This window comes from Equus asinus, chromosome 1 (assembly GCF_041296235.1).
Source record: "Equus asinus isolate D_3611 breed Donkey chromosome 1, EquAss-T2T_v2, whole genome shotgun sequence".
NCBI lineage: Eukaryota > Metazoa > Chordata > Mammalia > Perissodactyla > Equidae > Equus > Equus asinus.
In genome coordinates this window covers 107,071,030-107,093,804 of record NC_091790.1, presented here as the reverse complement: position 1 = coordinate 107,093,804, position 22,775 = coordinate 107,071,030, and the positions used below count along the sequence as shown (strand labels likewise).

General features: G+C 41.9%; 1 long non-coding RNA gene and 1 gene segment (V, D, J or C); one reads left to right on the top strand and one right to left on the bottom strand.

Annotated features, from left to right (window-relative positions):
* LOC106825199 (T-cell receptor gamma chain C region C10.5-like) overlaps window positions 1-9,774 on the bottom strand; it is a 49,312-nt gene extending 39,538 nt beyond the window's left edge. The window contains 2 exon segments of the C gene segment in view: window positions 9,146-9,447; window positions 9,572-9,774. Of these exon segments, the coding sequence occupies window positions 9,146-9,447; window positions 9,572-9,614 (345 nt within the window).
* Window positions 9,775-9,864: 90 nt separating this feature from the next.
* LOC123285821 (uncharacterized) lies at window positions 9,865-17,241 on the top strand. Its single transcript, XR_006527819.2, has 3 exons — window positions 9,865-10,206; window positions 11,001-11,189; window positions 11,620-17,241. It is a non-coding gene; the product is annotated as an uncharacterized lncRNA (long non-coding RNA).
* Window positions 17,242-22,775: the final 5,534 nt, after the last annotated feature.

Sequence of the window (22,775 nt, the reverse complement as noted above, 5' to 3'; positions counted from 1 at the left end):
GGTGTAATTTGAGATTGCTTATTTGGGATTTTTCTTGCTTGTTAAGGTGTGCCTGTATTGTGATGAATTTCCCTCTTAATACAGCTTTTCCTGTATCCCATATGAGTTGCTATGGTATGTTATCATTTTCATTTGTCTCTAGATTTTTTTTATTTCTTCTTTAATTTCTTCAATGATCCATTGCTTGTTCAGTAGCATATTTAGTCTCCACATCTTTGTCTCTTTCTCAGATTTTTTCTTGTAATTTCTAGATTTATAGCATTCTGTTTGGAGAAGATGCTTGTTATTAATTCAATTTTTTTAAATTTATAGAGGCTTGCCTTTTCCCCCAAGATATCGTTTATCCTTGAGAATGTCCTTGAGAAGAATACATAGTCTGCTGTTTTTGGATGGAGTGCTCTATATGTCTATTAAGTCCAACTGTTTTAGCTTTTCATTTAACTGCACTGTTTCCTTGTTGATTTTCTGTCTGGATGATCTGTCCAATGATGTGAATGGGGTGTTGAGGTCCCCTACTAATAATGTGTTATTTTCTATATCTTCTTTTAAGTTTGTTAATAGTTGCTTTACGAACTTTGGTGCTCATATATTGGGTGCATATATATTTATAAGCGTTATTTCTCCTTGATGTAGTTTCCCTTTGATCATTATATATTGCCCCTCTTTGTCTCTCTTTACCGGCCTTATCTTGTATTCTACTTTGTCTGATATAAGTAGTGCCACACCTGCTTTCTTTTGTTTGCCATTAGCTTGGAGTATCCTCTTCCACCCCTTCACTCTGAGCTTGTATTTGTCATTGGAGCTGAGATGTGTTTCTTGGAGGCAACAAATTGTTGGATCTTGTTCTTTAATCCATCTTGTCACTCTGTCTTTTTATTGGAGAGTTAAATCCATTTACATTGAGGGTGATTATTGATGCATGAGTGCTTAATGCTGTCATTCTGTCACTTGTTTTCTGGTTTTCCTGCATTTCCTTTGTTTCTTGTCCTGTGTGTTTTGGTCTACCCATTGACTTCTGAAGTTTCTTATGTTGTGTCTCTTAGTTTTTCATTATTTATTTTTTGTGTCTCTGTTCTGCTTTTTAGTTTAGTGGCTACCCTGAAGTTTGTATTCAGAATCTCATGCATAACATAGTCCATTTTCTGATGGCCTCTTATTTCCTTAGTCCAAACTGACTCAGTCCCTTTTCTACTCTCCTCTTAAGTTATTATTCTCATATCTTATTCCAACTTATGTTGTGAGTTTGTGGTTAAAGTGATAAGATCATCTTCGTTTTTGGTGTTTTCCTTCCATTTAGCCTAGTGCTATAATTGAATATTGGCTATACTATTCTGATTATATCTATTTATCTCCTTACTCTGTGTTTTGTGACCCCTTTCTCCCTTTTTTCTTTTTTCAGGTATGAAGGCCTTCTTGAGGATTTCTTGTAGGGGGTGTCTTGTGGCAATGAATTCCCTTAGCTTTTGTTTGGGAAAGATTTAATTTCTCCCTCATATCTGAAGGATATTTTTGCTGGATAGAGTATTCTTGGCTGAAGACTTTTATCTTTTAAAGTTTTGAATATGTCATTCCATTCTCTCCTAGCTTGTAAGGTTTCTGCAGAGAAATGTGCTGAAAGTCTGATAGGAGTTCCTTTGTAGGTTATTTTCTTCTGCCTTGCTGCCCTGAGTATTCTTTCTTTGTCACTCATTTTTGCCAGTTTTACTACTATATGCCTTGCAGTAGGTCTTTTTGCATTGACAAATCTAGGAGATCTGAAATCTTCCTCCACACACATTTACCTCTCATTCCCTAGATTTGGGAAGTTCTCTGCTATTATTTCTTTGAGCATGCTTTCTGCTCCATTCCCCTTCTTTCCACCTTCTGGGATACCTATAATTCTTATGTTGCATTTCCTCATTGAGTCAGATATTTCTTGGAGACTTTCTTAATTTCTTTTTAGTCTCAGTTCTCTCTCCTCCTCTGTCTGGAGCAAGTCAACGTGTCTATCTTCGATTATGCTGATTCGCTCCTCTATGGTGTCCACACAAGCATTCAGAGAATCCGTATTTTGTTTTATCTTTTCCATTGTGTCTTTCATCTCTAGTATTTCTGATTGATTCTTCTTTCTAGTTTCAGTCTCTTTTGTGGAGTAGCTCCTGAACTCATTGAATTGTTTCTCTATATTCTCTTTTACCTCATTGAGTATTTTGATGGTAGCTATTCTGAATTCATTATCATTTAGTTTACTTATTTCTGAGTCCTCAGGACAGAATTCTGGGTATTTGTTTTCTCTCTGGTCTGGAGTTTTGATGAACTGATTGATGCTGGAAGAACGAGTTTTTCCCATTGTGATATTATTCAGTTGCAATTACACCTATTGCCACTGGATGGGGGTAGAGAGCCATGTATTCTGAGCCCTCTGCCTTCAGCCAAGATGGTGTGGCACAGCATAGGTGGGGGCGGGGGGGCGCTTTCTCTTGCATGCAGTCCCTGGTTTCCCAATCAGCTCTAGCTATCTGGTCTCCTGGGGTCTCAGCTTGATGAGGTCCCCCCTCATGAAAGCTTTTGCCCTGTTAGAGGGCTTCCCTCTAGGCTGCAAGGGTGCTAAGGAGTCCTGGGTGATCATGCAGGTGTGCAACCCCTCCCCCGCTCCTTCGCTCATGGATCCTCCTGCAGCAGTGATCCCGGTCTTTACCGGAGGGAGTGAAGTTCTCTCTTACCCTGTTCCAGCTCCTCAGAGAGGGGATCAAGTCTCTCCACACTCTGTTGTTTGGCTGCCTTGACTTTCTGAGGATTCCTGTGCTATTAGGATATTTTCTGTTGGAATGTGGTTGTTTTTTTGGTTGCATGTTGGAGGGGAGAGAGTCCCAAGCAAGCTCACTCTGCCATGATGCTGATGTCACTCAGGAAATTATTTTAAGTAAACCATATGTTGGCGCCACTCACATAAACAGTAAGCTTTACTCTATTTATTAAAGATTTTGTTCTTATGATGTTTAAACCAAATCAGGGTATGAGGCATTGTTCCAGTCTCTGATGCATATCCAGTAAAACAAAAGATTATCAGGAACAAAGACCAGATGGTGTCCCACCAAGAGAGTAGATGCCTCCCACACCCTGAGACCAGCCCCATATATAACTGGCCTGTAGTCTTTGTTCTGTAAAATGTTTCTTTCAGGCATTAGTTGACCATCTTCCCCCTTGCTAGCAAGCTTTAGTAAAACCCTTCCTCTCCTGTCTTCTTGCCTCTCCTCAATTCGCATGTCTTGCTGCAAGCAGACAACCCCTCCTTGGGTGGTAACAAATCTGGCACCCCCGATAAGACCTTATGCTCATGGCCATTTGAATGTGGATGGGCATCCTGATGGGTAAGTAACTAGAAGCTGCCAAGGCACTCTTTGGCTCAGGAACCTGCCCTTCCTGCTTTCTCCTTTCCTGTGCCAGCTGCCTCCTAACACTGACTGTGGAAGGAAGAGTAACGGCTATGTCTGGCAAGTCCACAGGCACAATCTGGAAGAGGGTAAGAATCACCTCAGGGATGCCTGTGAACCACATTCTCCTCCATCTGGGGTCCTTCTATTTAGGGCAGGCCCATCTATTGTCCAATAGGACCATCTGTGCATACATTCAGAGTGGGAACAGTTGTAAGACGTCTTACTCAAAATCTGGTTCACTGCTATCTAGTTTATCTGTGTCTGTGTCTGTAAACATCTCCAGGATCAGACGTCTGTTGGGTGAGTGACCTCATTAAAATACACCTCTACCTAAAATTGTCTAATAAAAATGTTACAGCTGCTGGGGCACTCAAAAGAATCAGGTTAGTGTCCTGAGCTTTGGGTTAAAGTCCCAGAGTATTGGATTTGGTGTCTGTTCATGTTTGTCTATGTCTGACTGCTTCATTTGTTAAAACTGGCTGTTTGGGGACTGAGTTTCTAGGTGATCATAACAAACTCTCTTTAGAAATTACCTTGTTTGTTGTGGTCACCTTGGGAAAAGCCCCCTAAAATGGGGATAACTGTAAGCAGCTGGAGAGATAACCCAGATAATTTAAAATTAAAGTGGCCTCTTTGGGCTCCTTTGGAGCTTTTTAACAAAGAAACAAAGACATCTTTAAAGATTCAAGGGTTCTACCTTTTGACCACAATGTTCCAGAAGCTGTAAATGTTTACAGAGAACAGAAGGATCATACCAAGCTTGATTTTTGTCCTGAGGGTTTGGCTTGATATTCCTCAGGTTGAGGGGCTCAAGACTACGATGGGACTAAAAATGTGCTTGCATTCCATTTTGTGGTCAGAGATGGTGGGACAGAAATGCTGGTTGCACTCTTATTTGTGGCTAAGGGTTCTACCAAACCACCACCAGCCTCGGGGATGTTACATTGGCCATTAGAAAGAAGCCTTGGCTTGGCCTTCTTTGTGAGGGTCTTGGTTTTGGGGATGCCCCCAAATTTTTGCAGTCTGGTTCTAGCTATGGCATAAATATACTTTTGACCAGCCATGTCTAATTTCTGAAACAATGGGAAGCACTAATTTGATCCTCACCTGTAGCCCCTTAGGCTGCATTTTCCCAAATCGGGCAACTTTTAGCTACGAGTATGTAGTAGGAGCTACTGAGTACTCATTAGCTTGTTGATCTTCTCCTCCCAGAGATGTCACTCTGTCTTTTGTGTCATTTGTCATAAAACGGAAAAACTGTTAAGCAAGACACAGGCATCTCTACAAGCCCATTGTCTGGGAATATGCACAAGAGGTGAAAGCTGTTGCTAAGGGCATCTTGGAAGCCAAAGAGGTCGCAAATTTGGTGGGAACAGGTCAAGCAGTCAAGAGCCGTTGGGGCACTCACCACCTTAAGAAGACTCCCATGATAGGAGAAGTTGGTCATGGAATAGGGTAGACGATGTAGGTCCCCCACCACAATCAAGAAAATGTCTGTGTGACAAGGTACTCTGTAAAAGCACACACAATCCCCAACTCTGGCACCTTCCACCTAGGTATTAATCTGGCTCCAAGAGATCTAAAGCTTAACTAAAGCTGTTAATGTGCCGGTAAGACAAGGTTTTTTTCTTTTGCCTTGTTCTATGTCTTGAGGACTTGGCTTTGTGACCCTTCTGGTCTCTGCCGTCCAGCAGATGAGTGTATCATCATGCATCTTGGTGGCCAGTCAAATAGACTGTGGTTCTGAGAAACACTCTTTTTGTCTGAACGTGTCAGCTCTGAAGGGAGTTTGTCATAAGGGGTTCCAATTGCTTTCATAAGGGGCCTTTTTTGTCTCAATTTTCATTGCTTGTTAGTGAATGACCGCTTGTGTAGTGGAAGCCTTTGCTTTCTTGGACTATTTTTGGGAGTGAACTTTCTGGATCTTGTGAGGGCTGCTTCTTTTGCACTCTCTTCAGGGGACACCTCTCACATCCATGGTTGAACCATAAAGACTTATTTGTTTAGTGGATGTCACGTCTGGCTTGAAATGCTTCCCCTATCCAATATCGTAAGACCGACACCTATTGATAAAGTCCTGATAGAAGCTATGATTAGAGACATAAGAGTTGATGGAATTCAGATCAAATTTTGTAGGAAAATCGATACATTTACTGGCTTTATGTGAAGTGATTGCATCTCTTTTTGCCTGAATGTATCATAGATTGTATTGTGGGGACAGATGTTGTGTCTCACTGGGGAACGTTTCCCCTGCCTGATTGTAAGACAAGATATAAATCTTCCCTTCAGACAATCTTAAACATACTAAAGGGAATTCCATAGGGTTGCCTGAGTTTACACAGTAGGAGATAAAAACTAGAAGCTAATATCAGGTGCTAATAAAAAAGATAAAAGATTCCACCCCAAGGTAAATTGGTTGAGGGTTAAATCGTACACTTAGAAAGAGGGCCTTTGTTATTAAACACTTTGTTCAGACTTCTTAAAGGTGTAATACATTGTCTGGAAGTTTTAGAACATAAAAATCTTTTGATTTACCTCTTAAGTTAAAAATTTCCCTGATATAAAGAAGCAATTGGAAAAATGTAGCTGTAAGGATGGGTCAACCTCTTTTCTCATTCAGACTGTAATCCAGTTCTTTGGGGAACTGGAAGCAACCGTCTTCATCTTGCAAGTCTCTACAAGGCCAGAGGTATGGCTCTAGAAAGCAGCTCAAAGTTCACTTGTCCTTTTACCAGTCACCAAGCCTCCCCTTTTCCTCTCAGAAGGCTCCTAGATATTGAGACAGTAGAAACTGATAAGGCAAATATGTCCCAGAAACCCCATGTTGAAGAAAACTTGACTGCTTTCTCTGTGTCTTTATGATGTAAATTTTCTCTTCCCATCTTCTCTAGGACCTGAGAGCCATTCTTTGAAATGCAAATATTTCTCATAAACTTGTGACTTTTGTATTGCACTTGATTCATTAAAAAAAATTAACAAGCCATAAGGTCTCTGTCTGTGTCTACCTGTGTGCCCATGGATGTCTATATGTAAATGTTGAAAATCTGAGATAATTTTCTACCCCTGGATGGTGTGGCCAAAATTAAAAGCTCTGTTTAATTGACGTAAAGTAAGTGCTTATGTTAAGTGTTTCTAAATGTAATAAATGGGCCGTTTCACATTCACCTTGTGTTTACAACCATTGAAGATAATGAAACTCTATGAGGCCACATTAGTATTCTCAGTCAAGAGATGATGACAGTCGGGGTCCCTGGACGTTCTTCAGAAAGGGCTGTTTAAAGAGCTGACCAAGCCCAAGATTTATCAGGTTTGGGAGTACTTCCTTTTAAAGAACATGAAAAGACACCATTGAGTGTCCATTCATAAGCGCAGAAGTAATTCAGAGAATAAAACTAAGGTGTACAGTAAAGGGATTATGAGAATTGGTTTGGAGAAAAAGAGAAGATATTGAGTATGATTTGTCCTAGGGATGTGTGCTAAGTCAAGAAATACGAAGATTTGAGAATTAAATCTATTATTGGCATTGGTGCTGGTGGTGCTATGGTTTCTTAAGTGGGGCGCATAAAACGATACATTGGTCTGTGGGTTAGAACTACTATTTGTATTTGTTTTATCGCATATTTTTAAATGGTTTATTTTTGTGTATGTTTTGTAATATACACAAAGCATTTCTACCATAGTTCGTGTAAATTATTACTTTATAATAAATAAATGTACATATATGATGGGTTTATTCATGCATTAAATAAAGCCAAGGAAATTTTGAAAATAAAGCAAGAAAAATTGTTTACCATAAAGCAAGAATTATTATAAAGCTATACTTCTTAAAATACTGTGTTCCTGACACAGGAATAGACAAAATAGGGATTTGGCCCCATTTGTAAAGGTGAAGTTGTACATACACAGTGACTCTACCTCTAGCTGTTTCCTTAGAGAACCTGTCACCCATAAGTGGACACATACAGTGAAAAGAGGAGAGAGAGCAAAAAGGGCTGTGTGAGCCTCTGGAACCTTAGTTATCACAGGGTGGCAATGAAGAACAGAGGGGGAAATGATGGAGTAGTCAACAATTTGGGGGAGAAATTGGATCTGCACATTCAGATTCCTACCTTACCCCCATACACGAAAATTCAATTCAAAGCAGATCAGAGAAAAACTTTACAGAACAAAGCTTAACGCTACTAGAAAAATATAAATGAGAATACGTTTATGCTTCAAGGTTAGGAATAAACTTTCATAAAGCTGAAAAATAGTTAAAATACACCGTCCTCAGTACAGTAGAGCCAGTTAAAGCCGGTTCATTTCGTGAATAATTCTTCTTGCCCGGGGTCACAGAAGCGAGAAGGAGCTGGAGTTTCCACTTGTGGTTCTGGTGGGATTGTCATGGAGAAATGTGATGACCTGTTAGAGCAGCAGCATCCAGGGTGCCATAAGAGAGGAGGGCTTGTGTGTTGGCAGGAAGCCCAGGAGCACCTTTCTAGAAAGCATTCTTATGTCAGGCTGGGGACCAGGCCATCTCAGAGGGAGACAAGTCACCCTATCTGTCCCTACTGGGACAGCAGTTCTTACAAATCAATCTGAATAAGAATCAGCGTGGAGGTCTTTGAAAAATACACATTTTCAGCCTTCATCCAAAGAGTCATATTTATTGTGTCGAATGTTACCTAGAACCTTTGTTTTTATTCCAAGCTCACAGGTGCTTCTGATGTAGGTGGCCCATGCATCAGTTTGAGAAATACTCTGGGAGCTTGAACTCTAAGCTAAAAGTTAATTGTTCTGGCAGAAGCTTGGAGGATCCAATACACAAGAGACCATACGCAGGTGAATCTGGCATTTCTGTACTTCAGGATTAGTTTTAATCCTTAAACCTGGCCCAATTATGGCAGCCACAACCTTTTCCTATACAACTTTTCAGTTCAAATATATACTCCTTCTTGTCTGATTGTTTGCTGAAAGCGTCCTTTAATTGTAATTATTGAGAAAAAAATAATCTGATAGACTCATTCCAGTTTAGGAGTTGGCTGTGTTGATGTTGGGGGAGGGGTGAAAGGCACAGTTCTGGCTGAGGCTGAACTTCAAAAGAAGCTGTGAGCAAAACAATGGTTGGCATCTCTACAACAACCACTTTATTCCTACACTTTCACTGTCTCAACAGTGCCATGATTGGTTATGATGAGGGAAATATCAGTTTGTCCAAAAGATAAATCAGATACCAGCCTGAGGTCTTCATGAAGCCCAAAGTCTTCGTTCCATCATTTCTCATTCTCCTGAGGAAGGCAGGAGCTCCTTTCCCAGCCATTTTCTCTGGGAAATGATTGGAAAAGTGATTAGGTAGCACTAGCCTTCCCAGATTGCTCTCCTAAATGTCTCTCCGAACAAGTAAAACTCTAGGTGACCTTGTCTGTCCCAGGAAGCAGATTGAATGGACTCCACCAGCTCCTAGGAGAGAGGAAAGAATGTGCTGTCTGCAGACTGCTTGCCTAAGGCCTGGAGATGGGAGACCCATTTTTATGAATGTGCTACGGCTCATGGTGGGGGAGGGAGACCAGTGGGATAAAAGGGTGGGAGTTGGGCATTGAGCTCAGGGTCTCTCTTTGTTCAGAGTACAGCGAAGTCAGGGCAGGAAGTGAGGCACGGGCTGGTCTATCCTGTGTGTCAAGGCTGCACTTGGCAGCCACAAGCAATATTTTCAGTGCAGAATAGGGGAGGTCTGAATCACTGTGCTCCTCCCAGACAGCACAGTAATACACACCAGAATCCCTTTCTTCCAGACTTCGGACTTCAATATTACGGTTCTTGTCTGTGCCTCCAAAAGTATGGTATTTCCCTGAACTGACTCCCGGATCTGTCATCAACCTTGAGTATTGGTAATGGTAGTACACAAGTCGTTGTAGGGCTATCCCCTCCTGGTATCGGTACCAGTGGACGTAGGTTACACTTTGTTTAATATCACAAGTGAATTGAACAGATGACCCAGCCTGTCGGATGATTGGCATCTGTGTCCCTTCCAAGTTGGAAGATACCTGAGTGGCTGCAAAGGGAATAAGGAAAAGTAATGAGGAAGAGGTAATAGGAATACAAGAATTCCTCAGTATGGCCTCCCAATACCCCCAAGAAAGAGAAAAATCCCGGGAGCATGGAGGCAGCACACTTACCAGGAGCCAGGAAAGCTAGAAGGAGGGCGAGAGCCCACAGCATGCCTTCCTCCTCGGGCCTTAGAAGGAAAGGGACAGACGACAGGAGGGGGAGATACCCTCTCACACTCCAGTCCTGCTCCGAAGACAGGGAGCCCAGGACACAAGGAAGGAGTCAGAGCCGGGCTCTGGACAGCTGTCACAGTCAGGCAGTGACTGAGGGGCTCTCCTAGAAGACCACCCAGCTGATGACCCAGAGTGGGTGGGGCTGGGGGAGGCCTGGGGAGGAGCCTGCCTCTCTGCTCAGCCCATTTCCTGAGAGCCTCCTGGGGCAGGCTGAGAGCAGGCCCTCTGCAGAAGAGGAGGAGCCAGGAGCCCTGAGAGCCCAGAGCAGAGGGAGGGACAGCCTGAGCCCATGGAGGGGGCTGGAGAGCCGTGGATGCAGCTCCATGTCCCCTGGTGCAGGGAGCGGTCCTGAGTCAGGGGACTTCCCTGCAACTCAGGGTTCAGTGTTCCCGCTGCTGCCATGGGCTTGTCCTGCGATGCAGCTTCTGTATTCTCACCCTGAACCACCTTCCTTTCACAGCTGTCAGTAAACTGTGAGGCACCCACAGCAAAGCTGACAAGCACTGAACCGGCTTCAGTAAAAGATTAAGGTCAGTTATATTGGTCTACATTAGACTCTCCTCAAAGTCAAATGGATGTGTGTGTATATGTCGGTGTGTGTCTGTGTGTATACGACTGTGTGGCAAGCCAGTTCCTTAGAGGATTTCTATTCATCCTCAAGTAAAAGGCCACCTCACATAGGCTTTCCAGATTTCATGAATAAAAACAATGCAGTGCTCTATCCAATATTTGGGCTACACTTGGCCTAAAAAACTGTTTGTTGTTTATCTGCAATTCAGATTTCCGTGGGCATCCTGTGTTTTTTTAGGCAGCCCTCCCCTCAGGAAGTGTGCCCATATCTGCAATTTACTTGGATTCACAGATGAGTAGATAGGTAATCAAACAAGAATAGTGAATTCACGGGAGAACTGAAGCGATGTCTACACAGATTTTCACCCCCAGTTTTATAAATGTATTTTTTTTTTAAGATTGACATCTGAGCTAATGTCTATAACCAGCCTTCTTTTTTTTCCCTTCTTCTTCCCCCTAAAGGCCCCCAGTACATAGTTATACATTCTAGCTGTGAGTGCCTCTGGTTATGGTACGTGGGACCACACCTCAGCATGGCCTGATGAGCATTGTCATGTCCCCACCCAGGATTCGAACCTGCGAAACCCTGGCCACTGAAGTGGAGCATGCCAACTTAACCACTCGGCCATAGGGCCTGCTCCTATAAATGTATTTGGACACATTTACAATATTCATAGTAGAATGTAGAAAAATGCCTCCCCCATCATTGTTCCGGCCTCTCTCTCAGGTGGTTCATTTTCTGCCGTCCTAACAGACAGTTGGGAAAGGAGGAAGGGAGGGGACTCGGGCTGCTCTTCCTTCTGCCTCGGGGACCACAGGTGCAGGGACAAGAGGTGTCGCAGCAGCAGCTCTGCAAGAGAACCTTCCAGGTCACTATGCAGGAAGCAAGCTCAGCGCCGCGGAGTCCCAGCACATCCCTGCTGGACAGGATCTTGGTTTAAAGGTGAGAAAGGAGAAAATGCTATCACACTAGAGTGGAAAGAAAATTCTTTAAAAAGGAATAACAAAGTACCCCACTAGAATGTAAAAAGAACTATAGAGCTGCAGTAATAGAAACAGGACACCGCTGTCGCCAGAATATATCCATGGAACATAATGTACCCTGAGAGAGAGAGAGAAGGAAAGAAAGAAAGAGACGAAGATAGAGAGAAAGAGAGAGAGAAGAAAAAGAAAATATTAAATTACATCCTCTAAGCCTAGTGTTGCTAGTGATAATTATAATATTGTTTATATTATACTTGTATGAATTTACGTTGAAAATTTAAATCCACATTTTTAGAAATGCAGATTTAAAAATTTGAAATTTTAATAAAACCCCTATGATCTATAATTGAAATCTGTTTTTTCCTAAAAAAAATACTTATTGTTTTTAGCTATCTACTGAAAAAACTAGAAACCAATAGCCATCTAGCAGTAATGAGCTCTCCCAGCATCTGTCCTGTGGCTTCAAATACCATTTTTCACTGAAAGACTAGGGCTCAATTATGAAATGGCTGAATCCAGGACTGGGAAGGAGGTGGACAAGGTCAAGGACATCTCATCTCGCCTGAAAGCGAAGAAGCCACGAGAGACAACTGAGGTCACATCACAGGACACAGGAGCCAGCTCACAGAGTCTCTCACTGTGCACAGAGAAGACAATGTGAGCACAAAGAGAATAAGACCTATGCAAGCATGTTAAAGACACACATATATATAAAAACACACAGGCTCACTGATGAGACTCAAAATTAGTATGTCAACTGTGGGGTTGCAATGGCACCATCGCATTGTTCTGAAAAGGGAAATAAAGAAGAATCAAACATTTCCCTTGCCTTTTCTGTACAAACTTTTCTTCAGGATACGACAGAGCTTATGAATGAAAGTTCTTCTTTAGGGGAGTATTACAGCAAGTAAATGCAGGAGACATATTAAACTTGGAAAATTACCGTCACGCAGCCCTAATGATGTCCTGGACTAGACAACTACCGTCAATGGCTGTACAGCTCTGCCTCCTGCACTGGCTCTCTCTCCACCATTCTATGTCTCTATCTCCCCCCTCTGCTGTCTCCATCACTCTTTATAGCCCTCCATCTCTCCATTGCTAGGTCCACACTCTTTCTTTTTCTGTTTTTTATTCTCCATCCCTCTGTGCTTTTCTCTCTATGTCCCTTTACAGCTCTGTCTCCTTCTCTACTTCTCTTTATCACTCTTCTTTCTTTCTCTTTCTCCTTATCTCTCTATATTTCTGTCTCTGTATCTCTCTATCTTTACTATCTATCTTTCTTTTTCTATTTCTTTACTTATATCTTTGTTATCTGTGTTACTTTCTCTCTCTCTCTCTCTCTCTCTTTCTATTTCCTCCCGTGGTCATAACAGCTACTTTAAATTCTCTGTTATCCCAACCAAGATTGTCATCTGTTACTGGCTTTTCCATTGTGAGATGTTGAGATTTTCCTGGTTCTCCACATATTGAGTAATTTTGGTTGCATTCTGCACATTTTGAATGTTGTGTTAGGGGCTCTAGGCGGTGTTTGCATACTATGGGGGATATTGAGTGTTTTGTTTGTAGACAATTGACCTAGTTAGGGGTTGCAAATTCCCACCTGCTGTTGGTGGGTAGTTCCAATCGATGCAGCTTTCAAAGGCTTTGTAGTGCTATTCAGATCTGTCCTGTGTGAGCGCCTCCCAGTGGTCAGTCTAGGACCCGGGCTGTGGTTTACCCCTAGATCAGTTTGCGAAGTCAATGGTAGGATATTTAGGGTCATATCTATGTCTGCACAGTGGGGGTAAACCCATTTGTTCAAACACCATTGTGTGAGATTTCTTTCTCAAACTCTCTCCTCTCTGCAATCTCTACAACACTTTCCAATTCACAGGGATCGCCCATTCCTGTCCTCTGGCCAGATAAGTGGGACTTTAGCATACTTTCTCTGCTGTGCATTTCCTGCAACTGTGTCTGCTTTCGGGGCCAAGCAGGGAGAGGATAAAGAGAGGACAAAAGCCACCAGGATTCTCTTCATGCTCAGAGACCTCAGAACAGGGGTTATAGTTGCATTCCATGAGAGAAACAGGGTCAAATGTGCTTTGTGCAAATTTTCCAGCCGGAGCTCACTCCTTGCAACGTGAATTCACAGCTCCTCAATCAAGAAGTGCAGTTTATTTCCCCGGTTTTTGAACTTGGGAGAAAGTTATGGGGATCCAGTTCTGATTCTAGGCCTGAAGAGGCCTAATGCACTTCTGCTCACTCTCTTGGATCCCCACCATTGTCGTGAGAACAAGTCCAGGCTGGCCTGCTCGAGGATGAAATACCACGTGGAACAGAGCTGATTCATTCCAGCCCAGGCCACCTTGACCAGCCAGCCCCCAGCCAACCCATCAACTGACCAATGTGACCAAATCCAGATGAGCTGAGCCCGATCCAGGTCAGCAGAACAGCCTAGCCAGTCAATTGGCTTGTGAGGATTAATAAATGATTGTTGTTTTAAGCCACTGTGTTTTAGAGTGTTTGATATAAAGCCTTATTTTCCAATAAGATAGATAGATAGATAGATAGATAGATAGATTTCTTGCTAGTACCATTGAGTCAATTCCAACTCCTAGCAACCCTGTGTCAGCAGAGCAGAACGCTACCCAGTCTTTTCGTGCCATCCTCCCACCCTCCAGCGCTATATTGCACAAAGCTCCACTGCTATACATAGGGTTTTCATGGGCAATTTTTTGGAAGTTGTTGGCCAGGTCCTTCTTAAGGTAAATAAACAGATAGATAGATATAGGTACATAGAAAGAGACTATATATAAAGAGAACAAGAAAGTTAGAAATTATATAATGCATAAGACAAAATATATACATATACATGTAAGTAAACAGGTATCAATATAGCAATATACAATTTGTAACAATGTGTTTATAAATATATATATATATACATCTAACTTTCTCTCTTCCTATCAATAATTACCTCTGTTTCTGTATATCTATCTTCCTAACTCTATCACATTCAATGTGCCCACATGTATCCTTTATCTCTATGGCTCTGTCATTCTCTCTCTCTCCCTCTATTGCCAATTCTTTCTTATTCTAACATTCCCTACATCTCTATCTCTGTCTCTGTATGTCTACCCTTCTCTCTCGCCCTCTCTATTACTGTATTCATATCAAAGCCTCTCTCTACGCTCTGTTCTTTTTTTCTCTCTATCCGTCTTTCCTCCCTCTCGGCATCTCTCTATTTCCATTTCTCTATCCCTCTGTCTCTGTCACTGTCCCTCTCTTGTCTCTATTTATTTCTCTGCTATTATATCTCTCTCATTCTCGGTACAGAGATCTGTCCTTCTCAGTGTATGATTCTCTCTCTCACTAACTCTTTTTATCTCTGTATGCCAGTGTCTCAGTCACTCTCTCTTTTTCTCTTGCTCCCACTCTGCTCGGTATCTCTCTCGCTCTATGTTTCTATTACTAATTGCTGTGCCTCTGTGTCTCTGTAGATTCCTCTCTCTCTCTCATATTGACCTCTCTCCTCCTTCTCTCCCTTTCTTTCCATCTCTTCCTCTTCTCTGGTCTCCTGGGGGCCTGTGGCATGTAGGAAGTGGGTCTGGTCAGCTTGCTATGATGCAAGAATGAATCCAAACTCAAGGATGTAAATTTACTTTTCCTTCTCCTGGTAATTTTTCCTGTCACATATCAACACATCAGCATTATTATAATGATGATAGAACAGCTGTCAAAAACATTGCTGCCTCAGGGAGAAGGGTATAGCATACAGACTATTGCTTATATTTCTGTTTCAGCTGCCTGTGAGGAGTAATCTAGGAGCAATATGGGAAATAGTCTGTTTATCATGAATTATTAGAATTTCCTGACCGCTGAATGGGTGGTTCTCCTCTCTATACCCTTTTCGTGACCACAGTGAAGCAGGTCCATAGTGTTGGTAATGGAGCATCATGAGGGCCCATACCTCTGTGGCAAGAGCATTTCGAGCAAAGCCTGGGAATGTAATATATATTTATGGGATAAAGTATCATATGTGTGTTTTGGAAGATTCTTATAAGAGTGTCAGTGAAACTGAGTTATACAGTGTGTGTTCTTTCCATAGAAGATTAAAAGAAGCTGTCGGTGAACAACGTTTTCATACAGTCAGTCTGGGCTGGGGCATGGATGGGAAGCAGTAACTCTAATACAAGTCATTCCTCATCACATGGGTCTAAAGTAGAAGTTGAGAGTGGAGGAGAGGGGAAGCCACACTAGGTGGACAAAGGGGCCCAGTTCCTGTCCCTGGGCCCTGTGCTGCTCTGTGCCGCCCTGCAGCTTCCCAGACAGCAGCAGCATCTCCTACCAGTGCTAGAGCAGGGCTGGGAAGGCACAGTTTCCAGGGAAGCTGAGTGTAGTTCAGAAATGTCAACCAAAGCTTCGCATCCTGCCTGCTCTTCCCACGGGCTCTGTGGCTGCCAGGTGCGTGTGGTCTTCAGGGAACTGCAGGTTCTGATCCACTCCACGTGGTGCCAGCCTTCCAGAGTTCCTTTCCCCATGAATGGTTCAGTCATGGGCTCAGCCTGGGAGCCCAGCTCCCTGGGCAGCCAATGATGTAATCTGATACCGTGAGTTGAGGGGAGATGGTCCATCTCAGGACAGAGTGGCCAAAAAGGACACTTTGGAAAGTTTGACGTGAGACCTTGTAACTCTGTGAGGATGTATTGTTTTGAAAAAGACAGCATGACAGCTCGAGTCCAAACACTGCCACTTGGAGGATGTGTCCTTGCGAAAGTCTCTGTAAGTGGGAATAATAACAATTCCTGGATTCATCATCCGCTACGTGCCAAGTTGTTTGTTTTTAAAAATAAAAGCTATCTAAGACAGACTTAAGTACAATTTAATACTTATAACAATTTATCTTCTGTTTTGTTTTGTTTTGGGTTTTTTTGCTTGAGGAAGGTTAGCCCTGAGATAGCATCTGTGGCAATCTTCCTCTCCTTTATATGTGGGTTACTGCCAGAGCAATGGCTGACGAGCGGTGTAGGTCCACACCTGAGATCCAAACCCACAAACCTGGGCTGCTGAAGCTGACTGCACCAAACTTAAACACTATGCCACCAGGCTGGACCCAACAACTTAGTTCTTATAATAATACTTCAAAGTAGTCATAATCAAGCACATTTTATAGATGAGATCATTGGAATCTTAAAAAAGTTTCACCTGCTCATGGTCACTTGCAAAGTGGGTCATGGAACCTGGATTCAAACCCAAGTCGAACAAATTCCAAAACCCATGTCACCATCCATTCAATCTATGTGGGAATGAATGTATATAGGATTTATTTTTAAACTGTAAAATGTAAGGGACCACGAAGAAAATTTCAGAAAGATTATACAACCTCGAGTATAACTCTCACAAGCCAGTAAGCAAAGATCTTCTTGAAGAGCAGTCATTAAATTCATAGTGGTGGACCTCAAAAGGTAGTAGAAATTTCTTGTAGCCCTTTAAGTTGGACTTGATGGCTTTTTGTTAAAGACTAATTTTTTTCAAGGTCATATCAGAAATATTGATCCTAAAACAATGATGAATACTCTTTACTGAATGTCAAACATTGTACATATTCATTCCTTCCTTGCAAGCTTACAGCAAGTGTTACTGATCCCCATTTTGCAGATGAAACAGAAGCTTAGGTTGGTAAAGTAACTTACCACGTGATTGCCTAGCTAATAAAAAGCACAGCAAGAATCTGAACTAAGATTGCCAGTCTCCGGGGCCTGTGCCCTAAGTAAACTGCATGGCTGTTTGCGATTCAGGGATTAATTTCTGTCCTCATTGGGCCATTGCATTTGAATGCAAAATCTTGTTACAGGCTGTTTCTATCTGAAATTAGAAGTATGCAGGTTAAATAACCAGGAGCGTTTGGCTAGCTCGGGGTCTTTGGGTCTATGCTAAGCATGCACACAGCTTCAAACAAGCATACACTTGCTACAGCCACGACCACAACTTCAAACCTGCAGAGCCTCTGGCCCTTCCCTCTTGCACACCATTGAGTTTGTCAGTTCACCACCACATCACTCCCAACCCTAAATCAAATGAGTTCCCTTCAACTGTGAGATTTTTCTGCCTGTCCTCATGGACTGCCCTAAATGGGAAGAACCTTCATGCCCATTAATCTGGGTACTAGGAGGTGAGAAAGGAATGGGAACACCTCCAGGCATGAACACCACTGTTGTTGCCTGAATTCTGCAATTTTTCAAGCATAAGCACTTCTCAGATTGTTGTCTGCCTGTGGTCATTTCCTGAGTGCTAAATGGTTAGTTTTGTTCATCTAGTCCATTTTATAATTGCCTTTCAAAATGAGAATTACTGACCTCCTCACTTGACCAGACAGAGTCAGAAGGCCTTGCTAGCATTCACTTTTATGTTATGTAAAGTAAACATATTACTGTGTTTTAATTAAAAATTTGGTGTTATTTAGGTCTTTCGAATGATTCCAAGACATGTCAGCTCATTGTGGCTCCAATGCCATTAGCCTGACAGGCGGAAATTTAGCCCAGAAACAGGAAGACTTGGTCTGACCGTCTTCCTCAGACTCCTTTCAAAGTGAGAAGGCAGTTAAACCACCCCAGTGTCTCTACAGTTTACAGCAGTTTAATGGCTGGAAAGTGAAGCCTTCCAACCACCATACCTTTCTCTATTTATTTCACCACAAACACAACCTGAACTATGTGACATTGATGCGGTTAAGATGTGGGACACAGTCTTTTCTTAGGATCCTCAGCCATTTTTCTCCTGTACCAGGTTTGTTCTTTGCCGTAATCCAGGCAGACGTTCTCATAAGAAAACACATCCCTCCTGAAGTGTGTTATCTGACACGAGGAAAGCACGGGAGGCAGGCTGCTTCTGAGCGTGAGGAGGTCACATCCCTGACCTGCTGCCTCGGTCTTCTCCCTGCTCCTTTTTTTTCCCTTCTATTTTTCCTTTCCTATTTTTAGAGGGAAAACCTACATAATGGAAAACCGGTATTATTTCCACAGGGACATATCCTAAGGAAATAATTCCAAAGTGGAAGGACTGCATCAAATGCATGAATAAGGTGAGGATCTCAAGGCATTGGCCCTCAGTGGCTGTAGCAGTGGTCGCTGGCAACAGTGCATGCGAGTGACCACTTGGCATTGGCCTCAGTATTAGGAAGACCTCACAGCTGTCTCGGTCACTGGATACAGTGACCTTGAAAAGATGTAGATTACGTTATCTGTACCAAATCTCAAAGTTACCTGCACTTATGTAATATATGCAAGCTTGTCAGCAAAGAGATGAAGGAAGAATAGCAGTGGATAATGATTCTTGGTCTATATGAATATTTTTAGAAGTACCTATGTGAATCCATTGTGACAGATTAGTGTGAGTGATAGATCCCATTTTAAAGTCTTTCCTCCTACAAGAAATAAAGTAAACCTTTATTAACAATTACAGTTTTGTTAACCAAAACCTGTTGAGGATTAAGCACATGCATCTCTTGTTTAAAATGTTATGCACATAGGATGTAATTTTGAAGAAATTGTTTCTTTCTTTAATGGAATGGGATGCTATTTCCCCTCCCCCTTCCCTACCATGTAGGTTCTAAAGAAGCTGAAGAAAATCAGGACAGTGAAAAACACTTGTACAACTATGAGCACTACTTTTGTTAAAGGAACTTTTTGAAAAATGAAACTGTAACAACAAAGTAGTTAAACATGGAACGTTTACTTTGAGTAGATTCCAAGTAAAAGTCAAAGAATATGAGTGTGAATATACAGCCAGATTTGTCCTACTTACATGAATTGATCCGTCACATTTTGTTAAGGTTACATTTCTAAACATTTTCTGCATAGGTGTAAATTTGTGAAGTATGAAAAATATCTCAGAGTCTGTAATTTCTAAAGAATGAGCATGAGTTCATTATTGTTGACTTAGGCAGAATGTCTACATGTCAGACAGTCTTTATTGACAAATCCTAACTTACCTGGTGCTGTGAGGGTCGCAGTCTTATGAGATGTGGTCCTGTTATTACTCCATTTACACTTGAGGCAAGTGGCTTGAGAAAGGGTGAGTAACTTGTCCAAGGTCACACAGGGAGGAAGTGGCAGAGCCAGGACTCATGAGTCGCATATACACCAAGCCCAAAGATGATATCTAAGCACTCAGTGTATTAATTTAACCTGGGAAAGAGCTCTCCTCCAGACATGCTGGGCTCAAACAGCGGATGCAGCCCATCCTCATAGGAAGCCAAGGCTCACTCAGAAGTTGGCTCTCAGATCACAGATAAGAAGAATGGATTGTATGATTTGTAGGTGCTGTGAAGTCAGACTATGAAAGCCCAAAGCATCAATCTCAACAATAAAGCTCTACTTCTGCTTGGGACAGACAGACTGAGTCCATGATCCTGGGTACCCACTTTGCTCCAAGGAGTCCTGTCTGCTCTTTCCTTCAGAGCATGGTCATGAGAGTGGACTGAGATGCAGCATCTGAACAGTCCTGGGCATAAGATTCCCAACTCACACTGTAGCTAGTTGGAGTAAACTCTGTGTATAAAAAGCAGGGAACCCCCGACCACAACCTAAGAGTATGTTTGATAGCAATTGTTTGTGTGTATAGATGGTTATTTTTCTCCCATTAGCTGTGAGGTTTTGAAAGTGAGCAAAGCTGGTTGTGGTTTAACTGTCCTTAATTTATCTTATGACACCGTAGCTACTGCTTGCACAACCCCAACCAGTAGGGGTCAGTTTGAGCATGCGCATTTTCCTGGAATCAATCACATTTGACAGAGCATGTACACAAAAGAAGCCTGAGAAAATAACACATCATCAGCCACACCAGCGCCCTCCTGCCACCCAGGCTGTCGCCTCCACCACCTGTGCTCTCCCTCTCTGTGCCGCCTCATTCAGGGCAGCCCAGGCCCAGTGCGGAAGGAAGTTGCTCAGAAGTTGGAAGCCACAGGAGACACTGCCTAGTAGTGCCTGGCAGTGAAGTCAGCTGTGCAAAGCTCTCAGTGATTTGCAAGTTTCCCCTCTTTGCTTCTACTCTTTCCCAACGTAGATATAGTTCCAGGTCTCTAAGGAGAGGGCCAGGGATTGGGCCTGAAGAATCTGATCAGATTCATGAGAATGAAGTAGACCTAATTAAATTTAACCATTCTTGTATCATGTGAGTCTAATTTTATTTCCAAATGGGAATCTCTAGTTGATTTCCAAAAGAACATATTTCACAGAAACTGAAGCTGACTGTCAGGAAATAAACAAAAAAGTTTTCCCAATTTTAAATGAGACATTGTTTATTTTTAATGTATAAATATTTTTATGTTAAAAGGATTAGTTAGAGAAAATAGAAAAATATACAATCTCTTATCATTTTTTCACCCTCTTACCATATATTGAATGTGTTGTTTTATGCCTATGACTGCAGAAATACAGAGACACATATCAGTGAGTGTCATACCTGTTGGTATTATTACTCAGTAGAAGAAATGATCAAAGGACATAAATAAACGTTTCACAGAAAAATAAATATAGGATTGCAATATATGAAAAGATGCTCCTTTTAACTCACAGTAAGAGAAAAGCAGATTACAACTGTGATGAGAGACTATTTTTCACCTGTCAGATTAGAAAGTCCTGAGACACACTCTTGGCACTCACCGACACTGATGGAATTAATGGTGCTCTCTCTATCGTTGGCAAGTTTGCAATACTTATCAAAATGACCAATGCACTTTCAAAATGACAGAAAACAGCATTGTAATTTTATCATTTTTTATTCTTTTCTTCTTTTTTTTTTTTTGCTGAGGAAGATTCACCCTGAGCTAACATCTCTGGCCAGTCCTCCTCTATTTTGTATGTAGGTCGCTGCCACAGCATGGCTGATGAGTGGTGTAGGTCCATGCCCGGGAACTGAATCTGGCTGCTCAGCTGGCGCGTGCTGAATTTAACCACTACACCACTGGGCTAGCCCAATATAATTTCTGCAATTTTTTTAAGAGCAAAAGATTGGAAATGAGCCAATGATATATCACAGGGAACTGATTGTATAAAGTGTTGCACATTCAACAGTGAAATATCATGCAGCTGTTTAAGTGTCCCTCTACACTGACATGGAAAGATCTCTAGGATGTTTAAGGGAAAAAAGAAGTGCAGAATAATGTATATCGTTTACCACCTCTGTGTAAGAATGGAGGAAATGAGAATATATATACAGGCATATACCTTTATATGTACACTCATATTTGCATAAATAAAAACTGGAAGGATGCACAAGAAACAAAAGTATGGCCTGTAAGAAGCGAGGAGGTAGAGACAGTGGTTGAAGCAAGATCTCTTAATGCATTTTTTAGAGTGTTTAAAATTTTGAACCATGTGAGGTGTTGTCTAATGATCTACCAGTATTTACAGGGTCATGCTATGCATATTATTTTCTCAACAACTTTTTCTGATTAATTATCCACTTCTTTAAACAATCTACAGTTTTTGAAGATGTATAGTAGGCAATCGTATGACATCTTTCAGTTTAATTTTTAGTTTCTTATTGGGAATTTGGGTTAACTTGGGGCTGCTATAAATGATGCTACAGTGAGTGAATGTCCTTGAATAAAAAGCTCGTACATATCCTTCGTTTCCTTAGGAAATCGATGGGTGGAATGGTTTGAACACATTCCTGGCTGCAGCATGTTCTCCCTTGTGTAATGGGCTCTGTGATGACTCCTCATTGCGTGCGATCTGGGACAGCAGTGCTGGAGCTCAGGAGATATTTCAGTTACTTGCTGGATGCAACCCTGGTGCACATTAGAATTACTGGAGGAGGTTTGTTAAAGTCTGATGGTTTGTTGTGATGAAGACTGGACCTCAGTGGTTTTTAAAGGCTCCAAAAATAAGAGCTGCTGGAATAATGGGTAGAGCAGCAGGTGCTAAGTCAGGCAGACCTGGAGTCATGTGGACCTGGCACTACTCCATGTTTAATCTCAGGCGTATTTCCTAGCCTCTCTGGGACCCAGTCTTCTCATCACTGAGATAAGTGTCATGCCCATATGTGCTACAGCAAGAGCATTAGAAATAAAGCATGCAAACTTCCTAGCAGAATTCCTGATGCTCACTAAGTCATAGTTACTTGATGTTATTCAAACTAAAAAAACGAAAGCAGACAAGTGAAAAAAGGAATAAGATAACATGACAGAGTCCATGGATTTACCCAGATAAAATTTCACGGCTAATGAAAATGTTACGTTTCTAGACTTTCGGGTGAATTGTGTTACATTGGTATAGTACCTTCTCTGGTTATTTTTTATTACTCAGATTTTCTAATTGGCAGTTATATGCAAGTTTGATTAATATAAAGGGGAAAATCAAATATTATTTAATTGTGACCTGCTTGATTGACAGAAAGTCTTCAAAATGAAGTGTCTGAGGGAAAGAATTCCAAAACAGCAGAGAGAATTCATAAGGGGGAAATTTTGAGAATTGTTGCCTCGAGGTTTCCCTCTGTTACAGCTGAGAAGTGTATGGAGACACTAGCTCTATAAAGACATTGAGACATGAGTGTTTTCATGTGG